The 21,036-nt window shown below is 32.2% G+C and overlaps 2 protein-coding genes across 5 annotated transcripts; both read right to left on the minus strand.

The window, feature by feature from the left end:
• Nucleotides 1-376: 376 nt before the first annotated feature.
• LOC117909088 (BES1/BZR1 homolog protein 4-like) lies at nt 377-5,030 on the minus strand. The gene is made up of 3 exons (XM_034822990.1): nt 4,411-5,030; nt 876-1,636; nt 377-785 (listed from the first exon to the last, which is right to left on the minus strand). The coding sequence occupies exons 1-3, from the start codon at nt 4,624-4,626 to the stop codon at nt 782-784; spliced, it is 981 nt and encodes a 326-aa protein (XP_034678881.1). The 5' UTR covers nt 4,627-5,030; the 3' UTR covers nt 377-781.
• A 2,964-nt stretch (nt 5,031-7,994) lies between these two features.
• Nucleotides 7,995-20,799, minus strand: LOC117908415 (disease resistance protein UNI-like). Of its 4 annotated transcripts, XR_004650188.1 has the most exons (5): nt 20,550-20,799; nt 20,344-20,414; nt 16,073-16,143; nt 8,581-8,627; nt 8,230-8,258 (listed from the first exon to the last, which is right to left on the minus strand). XR_004650188.1 is itself a non-coding variant. In XM_034821995.1 (3 exons), the coding sequence occupies exons 1-3, from the start codon at nt 11,098-11,100 to the stop codon at nt 8,219-8,221; spliced, it is 2,226 nt and encodes a 741-aa protein (XP_034677886.1). In that variant the 5' UTR covers nt 11,101-11,730; the 3' UTR covers nt 7,995-8,218. The 4 variants fall into 4 exon arrangements, 1 of the variants encoding a protein (XP_034677886.1); XR_004650186.1 differs by lacking the exons at nt 20,344-20,414; nt 20,550-20,799 and adding an exon at nt 16,279-16,514; XM_034821995.1 differs by lacking the exons at nt 16,073-16,143; nt 20,344-20,414; nt 20,550-20,799 and adding an exon at nt 8,962-11,730 and having other exon boundaries at nt 7,995-8,258.
• Between the last annotated feature and the right edge of the window lie 237 nt (nt 20,800-21,036).

Here is a 21,036-nt window from a genome sequence, read left to right on the forward strand (position 1 = left end):
TAAATGGGATGAACCAAAGTGCCATCCTGGGGCCAATTTGCAGGCATCTCATGTCATCATTGTTCCCCTTGACCGGACTTTAATTGGACACCATAGAGTAAGGCACTCTTTCAAGAGAGATTTCGGTCAAAAGGAGAGTGGAAAGGGTGTTCAAAGACGACATAACCCTGTAGCAGTATTCCTATTACTAGAATCACAGGGGCATTATAGTAGTGGTGTGGCCCACACTTATCGTCTTTGTCTGCAAAGCGCTTCAAATTTTGTATATTACACTTCATTAGTAGTAACAGACACACCGAAAAAGCAGAAAAGGGGAAGTGGAGTGGAGATGACATGCAGCCCATATAACAATGTCAAAAAACATACAAAAGGTAAATGGTAAAGGAAGTCTACTCTATCCAAATTTGACAAAAGGTTTAGCCATTGGGGTACATTCCAATTCACTAGAGTTGTTGACAATTACTTTCAAAGGCAAACCGGGCAACAAAGGCAGCCAATCCATACATGTATATCAGTTCTTTCAATAAAATTTGGATTAAAAATAGGAAAGAGAACACATGAAAGGGTTGTGAAACCACCCCACACTTTGAAGGACTATATATGATTCAAAAATAAATTAAAAAAAAGGAAAGGAAAAAAAAAAGGAAGGGAGAACAACTCCCGAACTCACCTTGAATCCCCTCTGTTACTCTTTTCTGGAACATCATAAATATGGACTCTCTTTTTCAGAGAGAGAGAGAGAGAGATGGATAGCATTGAGCTTTTTCACTTATTCAATCCCTTATCTGCAAAACAAATTGTTTAATTTAGTTAAAAAGGAATGGTCCCTTTTATTTGATAACCAAGATTCTAATCAAATATCTCTGTCAATGTACCTGGTCCTCGAGCTCCCAAGAGTGAGCTCTAGATCATCTGAGCCACACTCCTCATGGATCCTCTCTCCTTCCCATGGCTTCACTAGTCCCACTGTGTTACATCCAAATGCAAACTCATCTGAAATTACTTCAGACATTGGAACATCTGCAGTATGATCAGAGCCTGCTGCAATTGCAGGTGAGCATGTTCCACTTTGCCCTGGAGTCCACATGCGAGAACCACTGGCACTGGCAAGCGTTTCTTCCTTGAAGCCAAATGGGTTTGAAGAGACAAGGCTGAATGTGGGAGAAGTTGGCCCACCTTGAGGGATTCGAATCCCAGCAAACCATTCTGAATCAGGAAGGATCTGACGGCCAGGGCTTGGTGGTGTCGAAGAGGGCAGGAAGGAGTAGTGGGCTCCAGCCCATCCAGGGCGAGCAGATTGGTCGTCCCAGTCGGTTTTGATTCGGGGAGTCCGAGCAGTTGGAGAGCTCAATGGAGGAGTAACTGGAGCACTGATGGAGCCACTATGGATGTATAGATGGGGAAGCTTGGAGGAAGAGGCTGATGAGGATGCAGATGAGAGATTTTTGAGCCATGGTATGAGGGAATTGCCATCAGCATTGGGATTAGCAGCATACGATGATGAAGCTGGGCTAGGGAAGGAAGAGGAGGCTGGGCTGGGGTTGTAGGAAGCACAAGGGCTTGGGTGATAAGATGAGCACGGGCTTGCTGATGCGGATCCACCCACAATGTCCATGCGTTCAACAGGCTTGCATCCCTGCAAAAACCTTGAAAAGATGATTATTGCATGGAAACCAATAGGCTTTCTAGGATGGCCCAGCAACTTGACTGGCATTTGCATAAGGTCACAACAAAAGTTCCGTGACTAGCAATCATATTTAAAAATTAAGTACATACAAGATAACAATGATGTTTCTTCAGCCCTACGTACCCAAAGTTTATGATGAGTTTCCCCTCTTCTAACTAGAAACTCTCCTCCAGCTTTTCTCATGATCATATTAAATGGGTCTCTGCAACCAAGAATTGTGTCACCTCTTGCTTTTTTTTCTTCAAATTGATCATAATCTCCTTGCTCATCAATTTCACATGCAGAGAAATCCATATATTTACAATCTGCACTCAACTCCCCATCAATTTCACATGTAGAAAAACCCATCAATTTCAAATTGACTATTTAAAGAGCACTTCCTTGGCTTATACTTAGTAGGTTGATTGTTTCTAATAATACCATAATGTTTTGTGCACAAAGCTCCTCATCTCAGCTAAACTTATGAACACATGTTTCTAAATTTACCAACACCTTTCTCCACTATCCTTACCTAGTTGATTGTCATGTTCTAGAACCTTTTCTTTACTACAATAATTGTTCCTTGAAATATAAAAATCACCCAACTCTAATTTCCCAGACAACATTATTACCAGCCGCTTCCTACCCAGTGATTAACAAGCTGAGACCATAAAATGTCACTCTGAACCACATACCACCTTAATTTTGGTTATGGCTTAGTCGCCCTCAGTATACAATTTAACAGTTGTGAATAAAATTTTCAAAAGGACAGTCTAGGGCACAGAAGGGGAAAAGCAGCTGATGTGGTCCATACTAAATAAACATCTGCAGATTGAATCATCCATGGGGAATTAGCTAGTTCATGTGTGGAATCCAAATTAGTGACACAGAAAAAACACTTATTTCCCTGTTTCACACAATGCGACAAATTAGAACTTCACCTGTAAGGATGTAGAAACCTCTTTGTTAAAGGGTCAAGATGTAGCTACCTCCCCAACAAGTGACAAGCTCATTTTTCCGGGCAGTATCATGAGATGTAATCCGTGGTTAGCCATTGTCCTAGCATTGTAGCTAGTAATGGCAAACCATATTATTCTCGGATCAAGTGCAAGCCATGTAATGTTGACTATAATAATATCATTCTCCAGTGGTTTTGGGACGGATAGGAAGTCCAGAGGCACAAAATTTCTATATAACTACATACTCCCTAAGCCCCCTAATAAAGAAAATGCCTCAACCCCTACTGCAAATAACATACCTCTCATCCTCAAGGGTCACACGTTTCACCTTGCTGTGTGAAACATGGTATAGTTACCCAACTAGTTTGACGAAAAACCAAACCAACTTAAGCGGTATTACACTTTAGATTAATGACATGATAATGGTTATTTTGTTTCCAGGAAAGGAAAAAAGGAAAGGGCCACAAATGGATTTTCTATTTAGAGGGCAGTTTGGCAGATATTATGAAGTTGTGTCCTAAAATACATGGATAAGAATCAGGGAATTGCAATAACTAGCAAAAGAGGAATTGTGTAGGATTCAGACCCATGAAAGCTCAAGAAAAAGCACACCGGAACTCTTCTACCGAAATCAGAAAATCACCAAAAGGGCTTTCACATCAACCGATATTCTAACTGGAAACTTTAAATAAAGGGGTGATTAATCAATTAATTAATAAATGCTCTTGATAAATGCAACTGCTTTCCACAAAAGAAGAAACTATCACGAGAGGAATGCAGTGAAGAAAGAGGGATCCAAAATAGAAAACGAGACTGAGCCATAACTGAAAAGGGTTGGTTGCAACAAACAAAGTAAGACTTCATAAAAGGATGATACCGGGACTCAAATATCGGAGAGAGAAAAAGTATTGAACTGCCAAAACCACCCTCTGATATTCCAGGATTTCCGTATCATGAATTGGTGATTCAGAGGGACATTTGGTTGAAAACAGAGGGGCATTTTCGTCTTCTCCGGATCCCTTTCTCACTCTCTCTCTGCCATTCCAGACTCTCTGGGACTCGCAGTCATCGAGAGAGAAAACAGAGAATCTTTGGCTTCACGCCAGACCAAAATATGAGAAAACAAAAACAGAACCCCCAAGAGTCCCCACCAGATCTAAACGTACGCCGGTGAGATAGAACTAAACTCTAAAAGAAAAAAAATAAAAATGTATCAGATCAGCAATCAGCAAGAACAGAAAAACATAAACACAAGAAAACACTGCCGAAGAGAAAAAGTGGGACACTAAAGTGAGCCACCGTACCCGTGCAACCTAGCGCCAGCGAGGAGCACGATGCACCGGATCTAGCCCATCCCTAACCCCGCCCAATCGCCACCGGCCACGGGAGCCGTAAGCCCTAGATAACGTGCGCCGGGAACAGGCGGGGAGCGAGTTTCTCCTCCGTGATCAGAATTATCCGCGCGATGCTAAAGTGCACTTTCAACAGTGCAAGTTAGTGCGGACGAGGCTAGACTCCTCCCGAGATCAGAATTCTCGGCGCTGATACTAACGTGTGCCGAGGACGGCTCCAATTAAAGGGAACAACGACGCCGCCAGCGGCCGGTCCCCGTCCCCTCAATCGAAATTCCCTGTGCGGATGCTAGCGTGCGCACCTAAGCGCCGGGGATCCGCCTCGGTCGAACTAGAATCTAAAATGCGCACGTAGGGGACACGATAGCAGTACCACACACCGCAAGCAGAGACGAGAAAGAAAAAGAGGTTATACGGAGTATTGAGGGCGTACCTTCCGGTAGGTGGTGCCGTCGGGCTCGACGGTCCATCCGGCCTCGTTGCAAAGGGCTTTGAGGACTTCGTTGTTGTCGCAGTGCTTGGGGAGCTTGTAGTTTCCGTACATTCTCAGTCCGGCGAAAATCTTCGCCGCGATGGCCCTCCTCCGCCGCTCTCTCCTCTTGTTGTTCTCCCTCTCCTTCCATGTCGGCAGCCTCGCCCCCGACGTCATTCCGACCACCCACCACCCCCCAAAGCGACACCGTTTCCACCTCCAAACCCTACAAATCCCACCAAAACGACGCCGTCCAGCACCACAACAACCACTCTCAATCCGCTTATTAGCTCCTCCTACCTGGCAATTATCACCAATACGAGCGACGCTTCAAGGAAAAAAATTCAGAAGTTGGCGCTGGAGGAGGAGCGATCAGATCTCTGTCCCCGGAGGAGGAGCAGCTGTAGCCGGAGAAGCGCCGGTGAGGGGGTAAAATGGGAAATTAGAGTAATTATGAGATGGGCGGATGAGTGTACAAATGGAGGAATTTGTGTGGAATGGTCAGCTAAATATATCAGAGCTTTACAATTGCCCTCATGTAGTCGATAATTTACTAGTTTGCCACTTTCTCAGGAGGGAGAAAGAGAGATGCACTTACGCCAGAAGAGTTCCTGGTCAAAGTTCGCTGTCTTGATTATATATATGTTTATCCGATGACAAAATATATATATATAAAATTAGTTTATTTTTTTGTTAAATTAAAATTAATATCTAATTCATTTATATTTTAAAATTAATCATTTTTATTTATTATTTAAAATTATTTTCTATTTTTATCCCTACTATTAAATTATTGTACCAAATATATTTAATTTACTTAATAATTTAAAATAAGTTAAATTGAGTTTATCAAATTTTCACTTAATTCTAAAAAAAATTCATTTCTTTATGAAATTTTAGAAATTAACCTATTATAATATATATATATATATATATATATATATATATATATATATATATATATATATATATATTATAATATAAAGTCCAAGGAGAGTGCTACCCTGAATTAATCAAAAGTATGGAAAATAGTACATTTTGACTCCTCTAGATATGGTTTCCAGCAAAGTTTATTTAACATTATTGCCAAGAAAAATCCACCTTTTGACCATCACGATAGCATGGTATTATTTTCTTATCTTCCAAACACCCCAACAGAGAAGAAAAAATTCAAGAAGATTATGAAAATTTACCATTTAAGAATAGCCATGAAAAGGGGGTAAGGAAAATAAAATAGTAACCTTCAAAGCTTAAAAATCCACCAATTTGCTTAATGGTCTAAAGATGAATTTTTAAATTATTTCTCCAATTTGCCCTTTAGGTGTGCCAACATGAAATCATATTTTTAAAGCTTTTAAAATGATCAAATCTTCATAAATTATTTTTAAATTATAAAAATTATCCTTATATTTTTAGGGACTCATGTGAAAATGTAGGGATAATTTTATAATTTATTATATTATGTTATTATTTATTTAATATGAAAATAAAATAATAATTTACTTTACCAGCCTATAATAAATAAATAAAAATATTTATACGTAAAATAAAAGTAATAATACAAAAAAAAAAAAGATAATGTTTATTCTTTTATAATCATTTTTTAAAATATGTATAATTAAAAAAGATGGGAGGGTAGTTTAAACATTTAAGCGAAAACCAACACATGAAAAAACAACACGTTAAAAAGGTATCTGAGAGCGCATGAGTCGATGAGTGAGGGTGACGTATTCATGACACGTGGCAGATAGAGAGAGCGACACTTTGTAATCGTTTGGTGGGGGTCTACGGTGAAGACCCTGGGGCCAATGACAGGGGAGCAACAACGCGGGTGTCAAGGACCGGCACACGTGTGAATGTAGAGGGCCTCACACCACATGATGTGAAGTTCTCTGCTGCCTCCCCCTCACGTGCCCGTGACCGTGACACAAATGCGACGGGCCAAGCCCATTGATGAAAAAGAAAGGTTCTTGTGGGGCAGCAGGTCACGAATGGCCTTCATGGCACAAGCCCACTCTTGAAATCTTGAACCTTGGGCTTTGTTTTTGGGTCATAGTGGGCTTAGCCCAATAGGCCTGGAATAATTGGGAAATTGGGTTAGGTATCATCTGTTTAGATCTGATCTCAGAAATTTTTAGCCCAAGCCCAATCCTGGCATCTCGAATCTTGGGCTTTAATTTTAGGTCTATGTAAGCTCAGCCCAACAGACCTTGATAATTGGGCCAGTTAGCATCTCTTTAGTTCAGATCTTAGACATTTTGAGAGCCCAAGCCCAATCTTGGCCGTTTTTCAGCTCTATGCAGGCTTAGCCCAAAATCATAAATTTTATGTTCACATGCTTTTAAGGCTGCAACCGAGATGTGGATGGGTTAGAAGTCAATCAAAGCTCAATCCTACCTTACTTTAAGACCTAGGTTGGACATTTTTATCAATAAAAGTGTTTATTTATTTATGCGATAAATATATATAAAATAAAGATAATGTAATGTCATATGGTAAACAAAAATGTTTTAGAATAAGTATCCAAGTGGATATGCTTCCTATTTTCCGTTTTTAAAATTAAAAAATAGTAGTAACTTTAATATAAAATACAAGAAATCTCAAAGGCTCATACCGAAAAAGTAATGGTTTTAAAAATTTATTAAAAAAAAATTATATCAAAAGATTTTGCTATATGAAATTTATTTTTTTTTAAAGAATATATAAGGTAAATTTATATTTTTTATATAAGATGTTTTACTTTTTATATAAAATTTATTATTATTATTTATTTTAAAATAAAAAAATAAATAAAGTATCTAAACGAAACATTGTTATATTCAACATTGTTTAGTTACATTCAATGAAAAAATGTATGCATAATTTGATTTTTTTTTTTATTCAGTTTTACTATTGGGCCAAAATTATATGCTATTTTATTGTTTTATGTATAGTTACACATTTATAATATTTTATATTTAAATTCAAAAATCATAGAATATGCAAAGAAATGACTTTAATCTAATAGCATTTGTAAAATTAGAAACATTAGAAATAACAAAGGATGCAACAATTATAATTATGAAAAAAAGATGTTATTGATTTATATTTTAATTTTTATTGTTCCATAAAAGTCAGATTTACTAACATGTTATTACAAATGAAGTTTGATGTCTATTGTAATTTCCTTTTTATTATCAATTTTCTATTAGCCTCATTAATATCATATTACTCATCATAAAAATTAGATCTTCCTATAACATTTTTGGTACATGCTTAATTTTTTTTTTTTTTTAAATACCATGCCACAATTGATTTTTCTTTTAGTTTAATTAAAAGTGATTTTCTTAAAAGTTGCAATCACAACTCATACGGACTAGGATAAAAGTTGATATATAGTGAAATATATAGCTACCAAATTATTAAAATGCTAAAAAAGAATGTTAAAATATGTCATTTATGCAAGGTTTCTCTAGAATCGCATAAATGTAGTTTGATCTTTCTAATTCTAATAAAATGATTCATTTAGGTCGTGGCTTGAATATTAAGACAATCATACACTCATATATCATATGATACCATAAAAATACTGACATTACAAGCATAACATAACAATGAGTCATCTTAAATAATATCTTCAAATAAATACAACATTATAATTAGACATGAGATTAAAAAAAAAAGGTTTGAAACTTTTAGTGTCTTGCAAATTGTTCATAAAAGGATCAATATGCATATACAAATGCATTTTGATGTCATGTTGCCCAATCAAGAATCTTCCGAATTGATTTCACATCGTCTCAGCATCAAAATTCCTATTCAAAAAACACCTATCCAAAAGATAAAAATTGTGTTAAAACAAATATATAGGAACTCTATATGCATTCTCAACAAAATAATAAAATAAAGATAATAAAATGTATCAATATACTAGTTCAAGCAATTTAATATATAGAAAATTATATTGATATAATCAAACATGTATTAAATGTTTGGATCAATGTCATTGTAAGAGATTTTTTCCATAGTGTGGTTTAATCCTTATGTCATATAAAATAAAAACTAATAAAATGAAAATAAATAATCACATCAATATAAGCATCTTAAAACAATGTCAATATTTATAATAATTTTCAAGGTAGAGCCACTTACACTTCTTCAAAAATATCTTTTACATCCATCAAGAAACAATCTATCATCTGCATTAAACCAAAAACAACAAAGAAGTTTTAGATAATGTTAACTTGATTGAACAAATATCTTCATGAAGCTACCATTGATTTCAAATTCCATTAATTAGTACCTCTATGAATGTATTTCATATATAAAATTTATTTTGTAGAGAATTATTAAACACATTTATATAAAATATTTTTACCTAAATCTCTTTAAAAATTTAATTTTGTAAATGGAATAAATTTAAAGAAGTACAAATTGACAATATTTAAAAACAATAGCGATTAAATGTATTTTCACCAAATTAATCTTAGGTGTTATCGGAGAAATTAATCCATTATATAAAATGATACTAACCGAAGAACGATACGTGTCCCTTTCAAACGTAGTAAAGGGTTCAAATATAGATTTGGCATGAGGTGCGTTCCATTCCAACCCATCCCACCACTCTTTTTGTCCTCCGATTTGTTTGAGGGGCGGTGTTGAAGCTCGTCTTTCTCCACTACCATCGTTTATTTGCACAGAAAGAGGAAGCCTTCTAAGCTTTGGGCAATTAAATACTGTAAGTTGTTGTAGAGAATCACAAGTCATTGTTCCCTTCCATATGCTCTTCAATTTTGGTAGATCTTGCAACATCAAACTCTGTAAGTTGGGGAAACAGAGGATGAGATTATGCCTTTGATTAATGACTTCTTCTTCTTCTTCTTCTTCTACCTCTGCTGCTACTATTAGATCCTCCATTTGTCTGCAACTGTCGACATGAATGCTTTGAAGGTTTTTGAGGTGGTACTTCACTAACTCAGGCGTGAACAAGTGCTTGAGATTGTCACACCTACTCACGTACAAGCTCTTGAGACTGGAACAACTTACAATATCGCTTGGTCTCAATTTGAAGAGAACCCTTAAGCTTTGCAAATCCTGAAGAAACAACCAGTTTAATGAGGCAATGCAGTCCTCTACCGACCACAAGTATTCTATCCCCTTGCACCTTGATATCAAACATGCTTTTAAATCTGTCGCCATCTTGAGGGATTGAGAAACGTCCAATAAGCCAGTGGGAAGATGCCATTCTGTTATGTGGAAAAACTGGACATTGGTAGGGAGCACAAGATGGTAGTCATCATTGTCTTTTCCTCCTTCCAGATTACATGCCTCCATTGTTACTTGTTTACAACTTCCTTTTAGTTTTGATGGAAAAAATCTGAATCCATTTAATCCAACATGATAGTGAGTAAGTCTTCGGTAGTGTTCTGTCATCATGTAGCTATTGAAATTGTGTAGACTGGAAAAATTGACTTCAAGGATCTCCAACTTTCTCAACCCACTCAGCTCCTCCACTCCTACATCCGGAAGTCTTCGATCATCAAGTCTTAGACATTGCAGTTGAACAAGATTGGAAAAAAGATTGGAAAGAGGAATGGAAAGAGGATTGGAAAGAGGATTGTAATCGAAGAAAAATGAGGACCAATTGAAATGTTTAAGGTGGACCAATTTCTCTATACCATCAGGTATTGTTTCCATGTCATTTCTATCGATATCCAACACTCTCAATTCTTTAAGCTTTGCCAATGAACCTACCCAATTTAAGTTTGGACACCCACAAAGAATTAGAGCTCGAAGTTTCACTTTGTCATAAATAGAATCTGGTAGGAATGCAATCATTGTGTATGACAGGTTTAGAACTCTAAGGCCCAACATGTGCACAAAGAAGGAATTTGGAAGACCTTTATCCAGAGTACGATATGGATAAGAAAAGATGTGATTTTGAAGAAACAGGGTGGAAAGCTTAGGCCAGTTTGGTACGAACATCAAAGTTGAAAGTCCGCCACTTCGCATTAATGAAACTCTTTCTACATTATTATTTGACCACTCTATCTCGCTTGGGAGATCTTCCAGATTTCTTAGGATTTTCACCATGAATCGAGAATTCTTTGTTGTTATGTTGATAGCCATGTCCCTGATCACATCATGCATCTTTACATATTTTCCATTCTCACATCTTTCCAACAAACACACATTTTCAAGTTTGTCCAATATAGCATGCCCTCTATCACGCTCTGCTTGCCAGCTTCCCATTTCTTCTACCAGCCCCTCAGCAATCCAATATCTGATCAAAGACACCCTATGGATCATAGAATCTTCAGGAAACAATGCACAATAGAGCAGACATTCTTGAAGTTTTTCATCATTCAAGCGATTGTAGCTGAATTCCAATATTTTAAATACATCATTTTCCCTGTCAATTGTGTGCCCTTTAACATGTTCCCTCAACTCATTCAATGCATTCCTCCATCCAGCAATGCTATACACAACACTCATACTTCTAGCTGTAGTGACAATGGCAAGAGGCAAACCGCTACATTCCTTGATAATATCCTGGGCTATTTCTTCTTCTTTTTGACTCAGTGCATTGTACCGCCCAAGTGTTTTGTTGAAAAGCTCCCATGCTTCTTCCTCATAAAGAGGCTCCACTTTGATGATTTCTTTGCACCCCATTTTTAGGCATACTTCCCTTGATCTTGTGGTTATGATCAGTTTTCCTCCATCAACTCCAATTGGAATTCCAACCTCCCGTGGTGGATAAACCTCCCATACATCATCAAATATAAGAACAAATTTCTTTTCTTTCTGCAGTGCTTCAAATAATAAAGCAGATCTTAACCTTTCATCTTCTTCTTTTGATAAATCTAAATTTATTTTCTTGGCAATGACATCTTGTAACTTGTGAATGCTTGAATCTTTTGATACAGTCACCCAATAGACAAGACCGAAAGTATTTTTTTTTTTCCAAAAGGAGATCGTGAATACGAGTGACAATGGTTGTTTTGCCGATCCCCCCCATTCCCCAAACTCCAATGCTTTGGATTTCACCTTTCTCTAAGCATGTCCAAATCTTCTCCAAATTTCTTTTGGTTGTAGTTTCACCTATTAGTTGTGTTGTTGACAATGCCCTTCCTTCGTCTCGACGTACATCAATCAAAATCCCTTCAGGAAATCTACCGCGTTCAAGTAGCTCATCTACTTTTTCTATATGCTCTTCAGACTGCCTTAGAAACCCCAATCTTGAGAAACATCTTCCCTTCCCAACTTCTTGCTCCATCATTTCCACATGATCTTTCATATTTTGCACTTCTTTCAACCAATTTTCAACTTCTTTTTTTCTTTCTTTCGTTGATATTGTGCATTTTGTAATTCAATATTGACATCTTGTTCACGACTCTTCAATCTTTCCATTTTCTCTTGGAGAGTTCTGCAATTCTTATCAAGAATTTTGTGATAGTTGAAGCACTTAGAAATGGAGGGCCACATATCCTTCAATAGCCCAATGCTTGTTAGTACTGCTTCCACGTACTCCATAGTAAAAGACAACCTTATTATAAAAAACTATGTCATCAATACTTTGATTAACACGAGCAAATCTAGTAAGTCACACACCACAAATCTCTAATAAATTTACCTTTTAAGAGTAAGAAGGAACAAATCATTAAAAAAGTTAAACCTCAACAACAAAATTAATATCTTCTTAGGTTTATGGAAAAACTCAACATCTTCTTAGATTTATGAATAGTCATTTTGACTGAATGAACTTATAGTCTATGTGTGCTCACCAATGTAAGTGTCTTCTTAGGTCTCACTATCTATCTATTCATCTATACCCCTCTCTCTTTATATATATATATATATATATATATATATATATATGTTTAGAAAAGAATATTATATAGTAAATGATAGGTTGTATTTGTGGGCTATAGTAGAGGGTAAATATAGTTAAGAGGGAGTTTGGAAAAAAGGAAGGAGTAAGTTTATTATATGGAAGTTACCTAACAAGGGTCTGTTTGAATGTTCAGCTACAATTTTCAACTCACCCTACTGGTAGCTCTTAAGGTATCTAGTTCAATTATGCAACTCATAATTCTACAATCAATCAAATGAAATGAATAGACAAAAGACATATCATAGTAAAATTACTACAAATATTAGCATTTTTAGTAAAATTAATGCATTCTAAATAATAGAAATATATATATATATATATATATATATATATATATCATATGCATTCAAAATGATAACTTTAAATCCATCATAATCATATAACATATTCTTTACTTTCTAAAGGTTAATTAAGCCAAGTAGAAAGCATAGAAAACAGGTTAAACAACTTTGGATGGCTAAGCAACCAAAATACTAAAACACAATGGAAAGTAACAACTTTTGAGCCTATCAGATTTTGATCACCTTATAAAACTACCACTAAGATATAATAGTTTTTAAGCTTTTTCTTTCTTTCAATTGATTAAATTGCCTTAAATTCTTATTTGATATATAATTCTTTTGAAAAAGAATGCTATATGGTATAGAATAAGCAACTTTTGTAGGCTATACTAGAGGGTGAGAGCAGTTGTGTAAAAGTTTGGAAATGAGGTGTGAAGTTCAATTATACAATTACAAGACTGTTAGCCTAATTCATATTTCAAAAATTCAATCAAATGATTATGAGCATATAAAAATATGCCATAACTATAAACATTGCATTCTAAAGACACTTAAATGGATATAAAATTCTTGCAGAATATCTTGTATTAACAAAAATTAGCCTAACAAAGAGCCTATATATTATATGATGTCATGTGAGAATAAGACAAGTTCTTTTAGATTAAACAAAATGATTTGTTTTTTAAGATAATAAAATATCATTTAATTATCCGGATTATATTTTTTTAACTATTTTTAAAAATATAAAAATATCGAGAAATTGAAGGCAATCCAAATATTATCATGACAACTCCAAGGGAAGAGTCATGCCCTCCAAAGACACAATTCACAGTTAAGAAGGTGAGGAGAAGTGAAAAAGTATATGGTTTGTTTTTAAAATATAGAACTTCTTTAAGTTTTTAAAGATGTTGGAATTGTTTAAAGAATTTTTAAGATTTTCAAAGTTTGTTCAAAATGCTAAGATTTTCGAAACTTCAAGTTTCAAGTTTTAATCTTCAAGGTTCAAATTTGTTAAAAACTTCTATTATAGATTAAGTCATTAAAGCTTTTAATCAACAATCTCGAAAAAAACTTAGAAATTCAAATACCACAAAACTTTTTTCATTTAAAATTAAGCTCTCTAAGCCTCAGTCATATCTTTCAAACGAATCTAAGTCTTAATAAGATAGATTTAAACATTCAAATGATAACTAAAGACCAGGCTAATACCAAATAAGTATTCAAATCATTAATACTCTTATTAAATCAAGAATCAAACCCGAATCTAAACCTAATGCTAAAGTTAAGACTTTGAGGTTGTTTGGTAAAACAACTTAATTACTTAATAATTTAATTTAAATCACTAAATAGATTAAGTCATATTTAATAAAATAATTTAATACCATAACTTAAAGTGAAAAATAATTTCAAATATTAAGTCAAAATAGTTTACTTATTCCTAATGGGTATTTGGTAAATCCAACTTAATGATTCAATATCACTTAATAACTTAATTTAAGTTATTAAATAAATTAAGTTTGTTTTGCAAAATAACTTTATATATTAACTATTCTTAATCTCAAAACATTTTTACCCCATTTACCTATGTTTAGTGAAAATATATTTTACAATTATGACTATATCCACAATTCATCTTTCATTGTATAAATTTTTTTAGTTATATATCATGTTTCTAAAATACTTTAAATATAAATGTTTAACAAATAAACTAATTATTTAAGATTGGTGAAAATATAAATATTTGTTAAAATTAATAAAGGTAAATATATTAATTTGATAATTTAGAATAAAATTCAAGTTAACTTACCAAATAACTTTAATATTTAAAATAAAAAATGAGTAATAAGTTTTAAGCCAATAACTTAAGAAAAAATTAATTTAAACTCAACTTAAGCTATCAACTAATAAGTTTTACCAAACATCCTCTTAATTTCAAATCTCTTTTGCCTCATGTGCCGATGTTTTGTGAGATATTATACAATTATAGACCAAAAATTAAATAAAATTATTATCTATAATCGGAAAAAAAAAATATGGGGGTTAGATTAATTTATAAAATGAAAACAAATAATAATCACCTCCTCCCATGGTTGTGTTTGATTCTTGCAGAATCCAGCAACTATGCCACCAGGCCCACCACTAGGCCCACTGCCCGTCCTATCTGCCCTTGATCCAATTTTTTAATCCAAGTCTTCATTTTAATATTTTAGACTATGTTTCATTTTTCATTCTTACAAATTATTTATAAAAAAAAAGAAAAAATGTTTAAAAACGATTTTTTTTTTTCTTTTTAAGTTTAGTATCATGGAAAAATAAGAAACAAAATTTTTCAATATATAACAAAATAAGGAGAAAAATTTTAAAAACTTTTTTCGTTTCACTGTATTTTTTATTTTCATTTTCTTTCGTTTTTTTTATTTTATATTTTTCTACTCCATTTTTTTTCCCACACACCAAATATAATAATCTGGTTTTTGGTTGTGCAGTTCTATATATTTTTAATACACGGTTCATGGATTTCAAATGACTTCTATTTAATGAAATTTTTTATAATAAAAATGAAATAAATTGAACGTTATTTAATGGATGTTTTCTTTCATAATTTTTTGTATATTGAGACTTAATTTTTTTATAAAAAAAATCTTCAATGCAAAATGTCTCTCCCAATTTTGTCCCTCCTAACTTTATTAAAAAAAAAAAAAATTCAAAATCCAAATTACTTCTATTTTTGCTTTTATTCAACTACAAATAAGAGAAAGAGATTGGGATTGATGATATTTTGGTTTTTGTTATTAAAGCAAATTTTTCTACCAAAAATCCTAGGCATTTTCTTCAAAAATAAAAAATAAAAATATAAGACCTCACACAAAGGATGACTTTAACTATTTTTGTCATGTATGGTTTAAACTTTTGAATTATTTTTTGATAAGTTGATTGCATAAATAATTATATAAAATAAAAGTTATTAATTAAGGATATTTTTATAACCGTTCTAATTGGTGAAGGGAAAAAATTTAAAAATGAAAAATGATATTTATAGTCTATTCCAAATAGGTAGATATGTGCGAAAGAGTTGAGGGTACTTAATAGAGTTAAAATTTTTGTATTAAATGGGAAATACCAATAGAATGAAGATTGTCCTTGTATAGATATAGAGAATAAAAAATATAAGATATTTCTCGTCTCTAGAACAATTATTTCTCATCCGTAAAAATAAAAATAATTTGACCAAACCATATTAAAAGTCTGTGTATTTTTATAAGTGTAATTTATTTATTTTAATATATTTATGTTATTGTACTAAACTCATGATGCTAAAGTTTCCAATATCCCAACATAATTCTTAATAGCATTCACTGATTCTAAAGGTTAAACCCAATTATAATCATAAAATATAATTTAAACAACTTGGAATGAGAAAATTAAGCAAAAAAATAAAATTGAAATATAAATAAAAATAAAATCTGACCTTGTTCTAATGTTCTGATGGAAGGAAAGAAGATTAGGGCAAAGGGTTGAAGGAGATGAATTATCTGTGTGCTGCAATATTAAACAACAAGTGGTGAAAATCACATAATCCCCTTTGGAATGAAGTGTGTAGCTTCAAAATACATGGGCACATGCTTCAAACCGGAAAATGAAAGCTTTGTTAGATGAATTCAAAGTAAAACTGACCTTGTTCTTAGATGAAAATCAGAGGGATAGAAACTTGATGCCAAAGAGATGAACTAAGTCTCAATGACTACAATATTGAAGGATATGTTGTATGCAAGAGGAGACCTTCCAAGTAAAAAGTCATCATCCAGGGAATCATTCAATTGCATTATTGGTGAAGTGCTTATAATGTAAAGACTATACTTTTTCAAAAGGTGGGGGCTAAGATAAGAAATAACGGAGAAGTGGGGAAAAGGTGGGAGACAAGACAAGAAATAAAGGTGAAGTGAGAAATCAAATCATCCTACTGCTTTTGGAATAAAAAAAGAATATTCTAAGAGTAGAAATATTAGAATAAAAGAAGATTGTAGAAAAAAATTATTTATTTATATTATTTATTATTTAAATATTCTCCAAAAATGAAATCAAACGTTTTATATGATTAGAAAAGAATCCTTAAATAAAAAAATAAAAAAATATTTGAGTCCTAAAAATAAATGCACATAAGAAAGAAACCTAAGAGGCTTCGTAGAAGACCACCTTTGGTAGTGGGAAAATAAGAAATTTGACCCAAGAAGATAATGATATGATTGAGGAAAGAAAAAAAAGATGTGGGGTTAGGCTGTCCCTTCATTTCTTCCTCTATGACTTTCTTCTCTTTTTCCTCTTCTTTTCCCTTTTTATTTATTTATTTTATTTTATTTTTTAATATGGTGTGAACTGTGAACTTCACTGCTGGGCCCATTGATGAAAAAAGGTTCTTGGGGGGCAGCTGGTCATGCCTAATCTTGGCCTCTAAAACCTTGGGCTTTGTTTTTGGGTCTATGTAGTAGTAGCCCAACAGGCCTGGAACGATTTAGTAATTGGGCTGGGTAGCACATCTTTGGTTCGGATCTTAGAATTTTTGAGAGAGAGGGACCGGAAAATAAATGGATAAGAAAAATTAAAAGGAAAAAAAAAACGTTTAAAAATAAGTTTAAACTTTAAACCAAATAAATTATGCATCCACATGCTTTTAAGGCTGCAACTCGAATGAGTTGGCTGGGTTGGAAGTCAATCAAAGCTCAATCCCACCTCACTTTAGGTTGGACATTTTTATTAATAAAAAAATATATTTTTATTTCATATATTAAATATATGAAAATAAAAATAACTGTCATATGATTTAAGCGTAACAAAAGGTCTATATATTACATGATGTCACATGAGACTAAGACAAACGCTTTTTACATTAAACAAAATAATTTCTTTTTTAAATAATAAAATATCATTTAATTATCATAATTATATTTTTTGGTTATTCTTAAAAATATGATAACCCAAAAATATGTAAGTCCTAAAACATTAAAGACAATCCAAATTTTATCAAGTAAGGGAAGAGCCAAGCCCTCCAAGGACCAATCTTCAAGTTGGAATGAGAAAAATATTGAAGTTTCCAATGCCATAACATAATTTTTAATAGCATTTAATGATTCTAAAGGTTAAATTAACCAATTTTTTTTTTTTTTAAATATACCGTTTAAACAACTTGGAATGAGAAAAATAAGCAACCAAAAAAAAAAAAATTGGAATAAAAATAAAAATAAATTCAACCTTGTTTTTAATTAGATGATTGATGGAAGGAAATAAGATTGGGGTTTAAGGAGATAAATTATTTGTATGCTGCAATATGAAAATCATACCATTGCCTTTGGAATGAAGTTCCTAGCTTCAAAAAATTATCATTGTGGGAATCATTCAATTACTTTATTGATATTCAAAAGATGGGAATCACTTTAAATTAAAGAAAAAATAAAGAATGAAGAGAGTTAACTTTTTCAAAAGATGGAAATTGCTTTATTAATAAAATAGCATTACAAAATAAAGAAGTATTAACTTTTTGAAAAGGTGGGAGACAAGATAGGGAACAAAAGTAAAGTGAGAAATCATGCATGCTTTTGCTTTTGGTATTAGTAAATAACAACTCCACTGTATCTACAAATCCTAATATTTATATTCATTTGATTTTTATTTTATTTTTTTATTCTTCCATAAAGGCAAATTTACTAACATTTTATTTACCTTTTATGCAAAATGAAGTTTGAATTCTAATGTTATTTCCTTGCTATCATCAACTTTATGTTAGCCTAATTTATATTATATTACATGGCTCATTACCTCATCATAAAATTTAGCAAGATTGTCCTAGAACATTTTTTCATATTTGCTTAAAAAAAAAAAATTAGAATGACGAGGTATGACATTAAATATTAAAATAAGGGTAAAAATATTTAGAAATAATGAAGTTTTTTAAAAGAGTAATTGAAGAGAAGAATTTTGATTTTAGAGTTTCATATAAGGGTTTTATAAATGTCATTGTTAATTTAGTTGTTGCTTCACATGACAGCGTATTTGTTTAAATGGCATTTTATTTATGCAAAATACAATATTTTCATGTCATTTAGCAAAAAGTCATAAATATTATTTTAAGTGATTAGTCTTCTCATATGAAATAAAATATTTTTTCATTTGTTTTAATTTGGGTTGAAATAGTGAAAATTTAGTTATAATTTTTCATATACTTTCATCTTACTATATCTTATCTCAATTTTTTCTTGTTCTTTTGGTAAAATCAAAAGTACCCATTGAGAGTATGGTAAAAGGATTATCTTTGTTAGATGCACTAATGATAGACCCTAAATAAAGGAAAGGTTGATTTAGATTGATGAGCTTGTTAAAAGAATAAAAATGAAAATGATCAAATATACCATTTAAGCAAGGTTTCTCTAAACCGCTATGAAAAAAAAATGATCAAATATCTCTATGACATATTTTAAAGATGTCATAATGTATTAACCTACTAGTTCCATAAATTTAATAAACAAAGAATATATTGAGGTAATCATGCACTTAGTGAATGTTTGGATCAATATCATCATAGAGATAGAGGAGATTTTCTCACCATGTTATTTAATGGAGAATTTTAATAAATAAGCTAACTTGTCATACCTTGTTTAATCTTTGTGTCATAGAAAACAAAATTTTTTTATAAGATATGTATTTTGAGTGGGTTAGAGATTCCCAAGGGATCTCTACAAGTGTTTGAGTGGGTTAGAGTTCAAATGACTTCTATTTAATGAAATTTTTTATAATAGAAATCAAATAAATTGAACATTATTTAATGGAAGTTTTCTTTCATAATGTTTTGGATATTGAGACTTAATTTTTGAAAAATTTTCTTCAATGCAAAATATCTCTCCTTTTTTTTCCTCCCAACTTTATTCAAAAAAAAAAAAAATCCAAAGTCCAAATTACTTCTATTTTTGTTTTTATTTAAGTACAAAATAAGAGAAAGAGATTGCAATAGATGATATTTTAGTTTTTGTTATTAAAGCAAAATTTTCTACCAAAAATCCTAAGCATTTTCTTGTACCATCTAATTACCTTATTTCCTCTATGAGGGAGAAAAAAAATTAACAAAAATAAAAAAAATAAAACCTCATACAAATAATTGATTTTAACTATTTTTCTTATGTATGGTTAAAACTTTTGAATTATTTTTTGATAAGTTGATTGCATAAATAATTATATAAAATAAAAGTTATTAATTAAGGATATTTTTATAAGCGTTCTAATTGGTGAAGGGAAAAAATTTAAAAATGAAAAATGATATTTATAGTCTATTCCAAATAGGTAGATATGTGAGAAAGAGTTGAGGATACTTAATAGAGTTAAAAACTTTGTATTAAATGGAAAATACCAATAGAATGAAGATTGTCATTGTATAGATATAAAGAATAAAAAATATAAGATATTTCTCGTCTCTAGAACAATTATTTCTCGTCTGTAAAAATAAAAATAATTTGACCAAACCATATTAAAAGTCTGTGTATTTTTATAGGTGTAATTTATTTATTTTAATATATTTATGTTATTGTACTAAACTCATGATGCTGAAGTTTCCAATATCCCAACATAATTCTTAATAGCATTCACTGATTCTAAAGGTTAAACCCAATTATAATCATAAAATATAATTTGAACAACTTGGAATGAGAAAATTAAGCAAAAAAATAAAATTGAAATATAAATAAAAATAAATCTGACCTTATTCTGATGTTCTGATGGAAGGAAAGAAGATTAGGGCAAAGGGTTGAAGGAGATGAATTATCTGTGTGCTGCAATATTAAACAACAAGTGGTGAAAATCACATAATCCCCTTTGGAATGAAGTGTGTGGCTTCAAAATACATGGGTACATGCTTCAAACCGAAAAATGAAAGCTTTCTTAGATGAATTCAAAGTAAAACTGACCTTGTTCTTAGATGAATACCAGAGGGATAGAAACTTGATGCCGAAGAGATGAACTAAGTCTCAATGACTACAATATTGAAGGGTATGTTGTATGCAAGAGGAGACCTTCCAAGTAAAAAGTCATCATCCAGGGAATCATTCAATTGCATTATTGATGAGGTGCTTTAATGTACAGACTAAACTTTTTCAGAAAATGATATCATTATAAAACAAACTAGTACTAACTTGTCTGAAAAGGTGGGAAAAAAGAGAAAGAAATAATGGAGAAGTGGGGAAAAGGTAGGAGACAAGACAAGAAATAAAGGTGAAGTGAGAAATCATCCTACTGCTTTTGGAATAAAAAAAGAATATACATATTTTGTATGTATATTCATTTGATTTTATGACCTGTGGAAAATAAAATGCTTATATTTCTAGAATATTTCTTATTTAAATGCGAAATAAAATGTTTTATGCATTGCATTTTTCATAGACATCATGATTTTCA

Source organism: Vitis riparia, chromosome 19 (assembly GCF_004353265.1).
Source record: "Vitis riparia cultivar Riparia Gloire de Montpellier isolate 1030 chromosome 19, EGFV_Vit.rip_1.0, whole genome shotgun sequence".
Classification (NCBI taxonomy): Eukaryota; Viridiplantae; Streptophyta; class Magnoliopsida; order Vitales; family Vitaceae; genus Vitis; species Vitis riparia.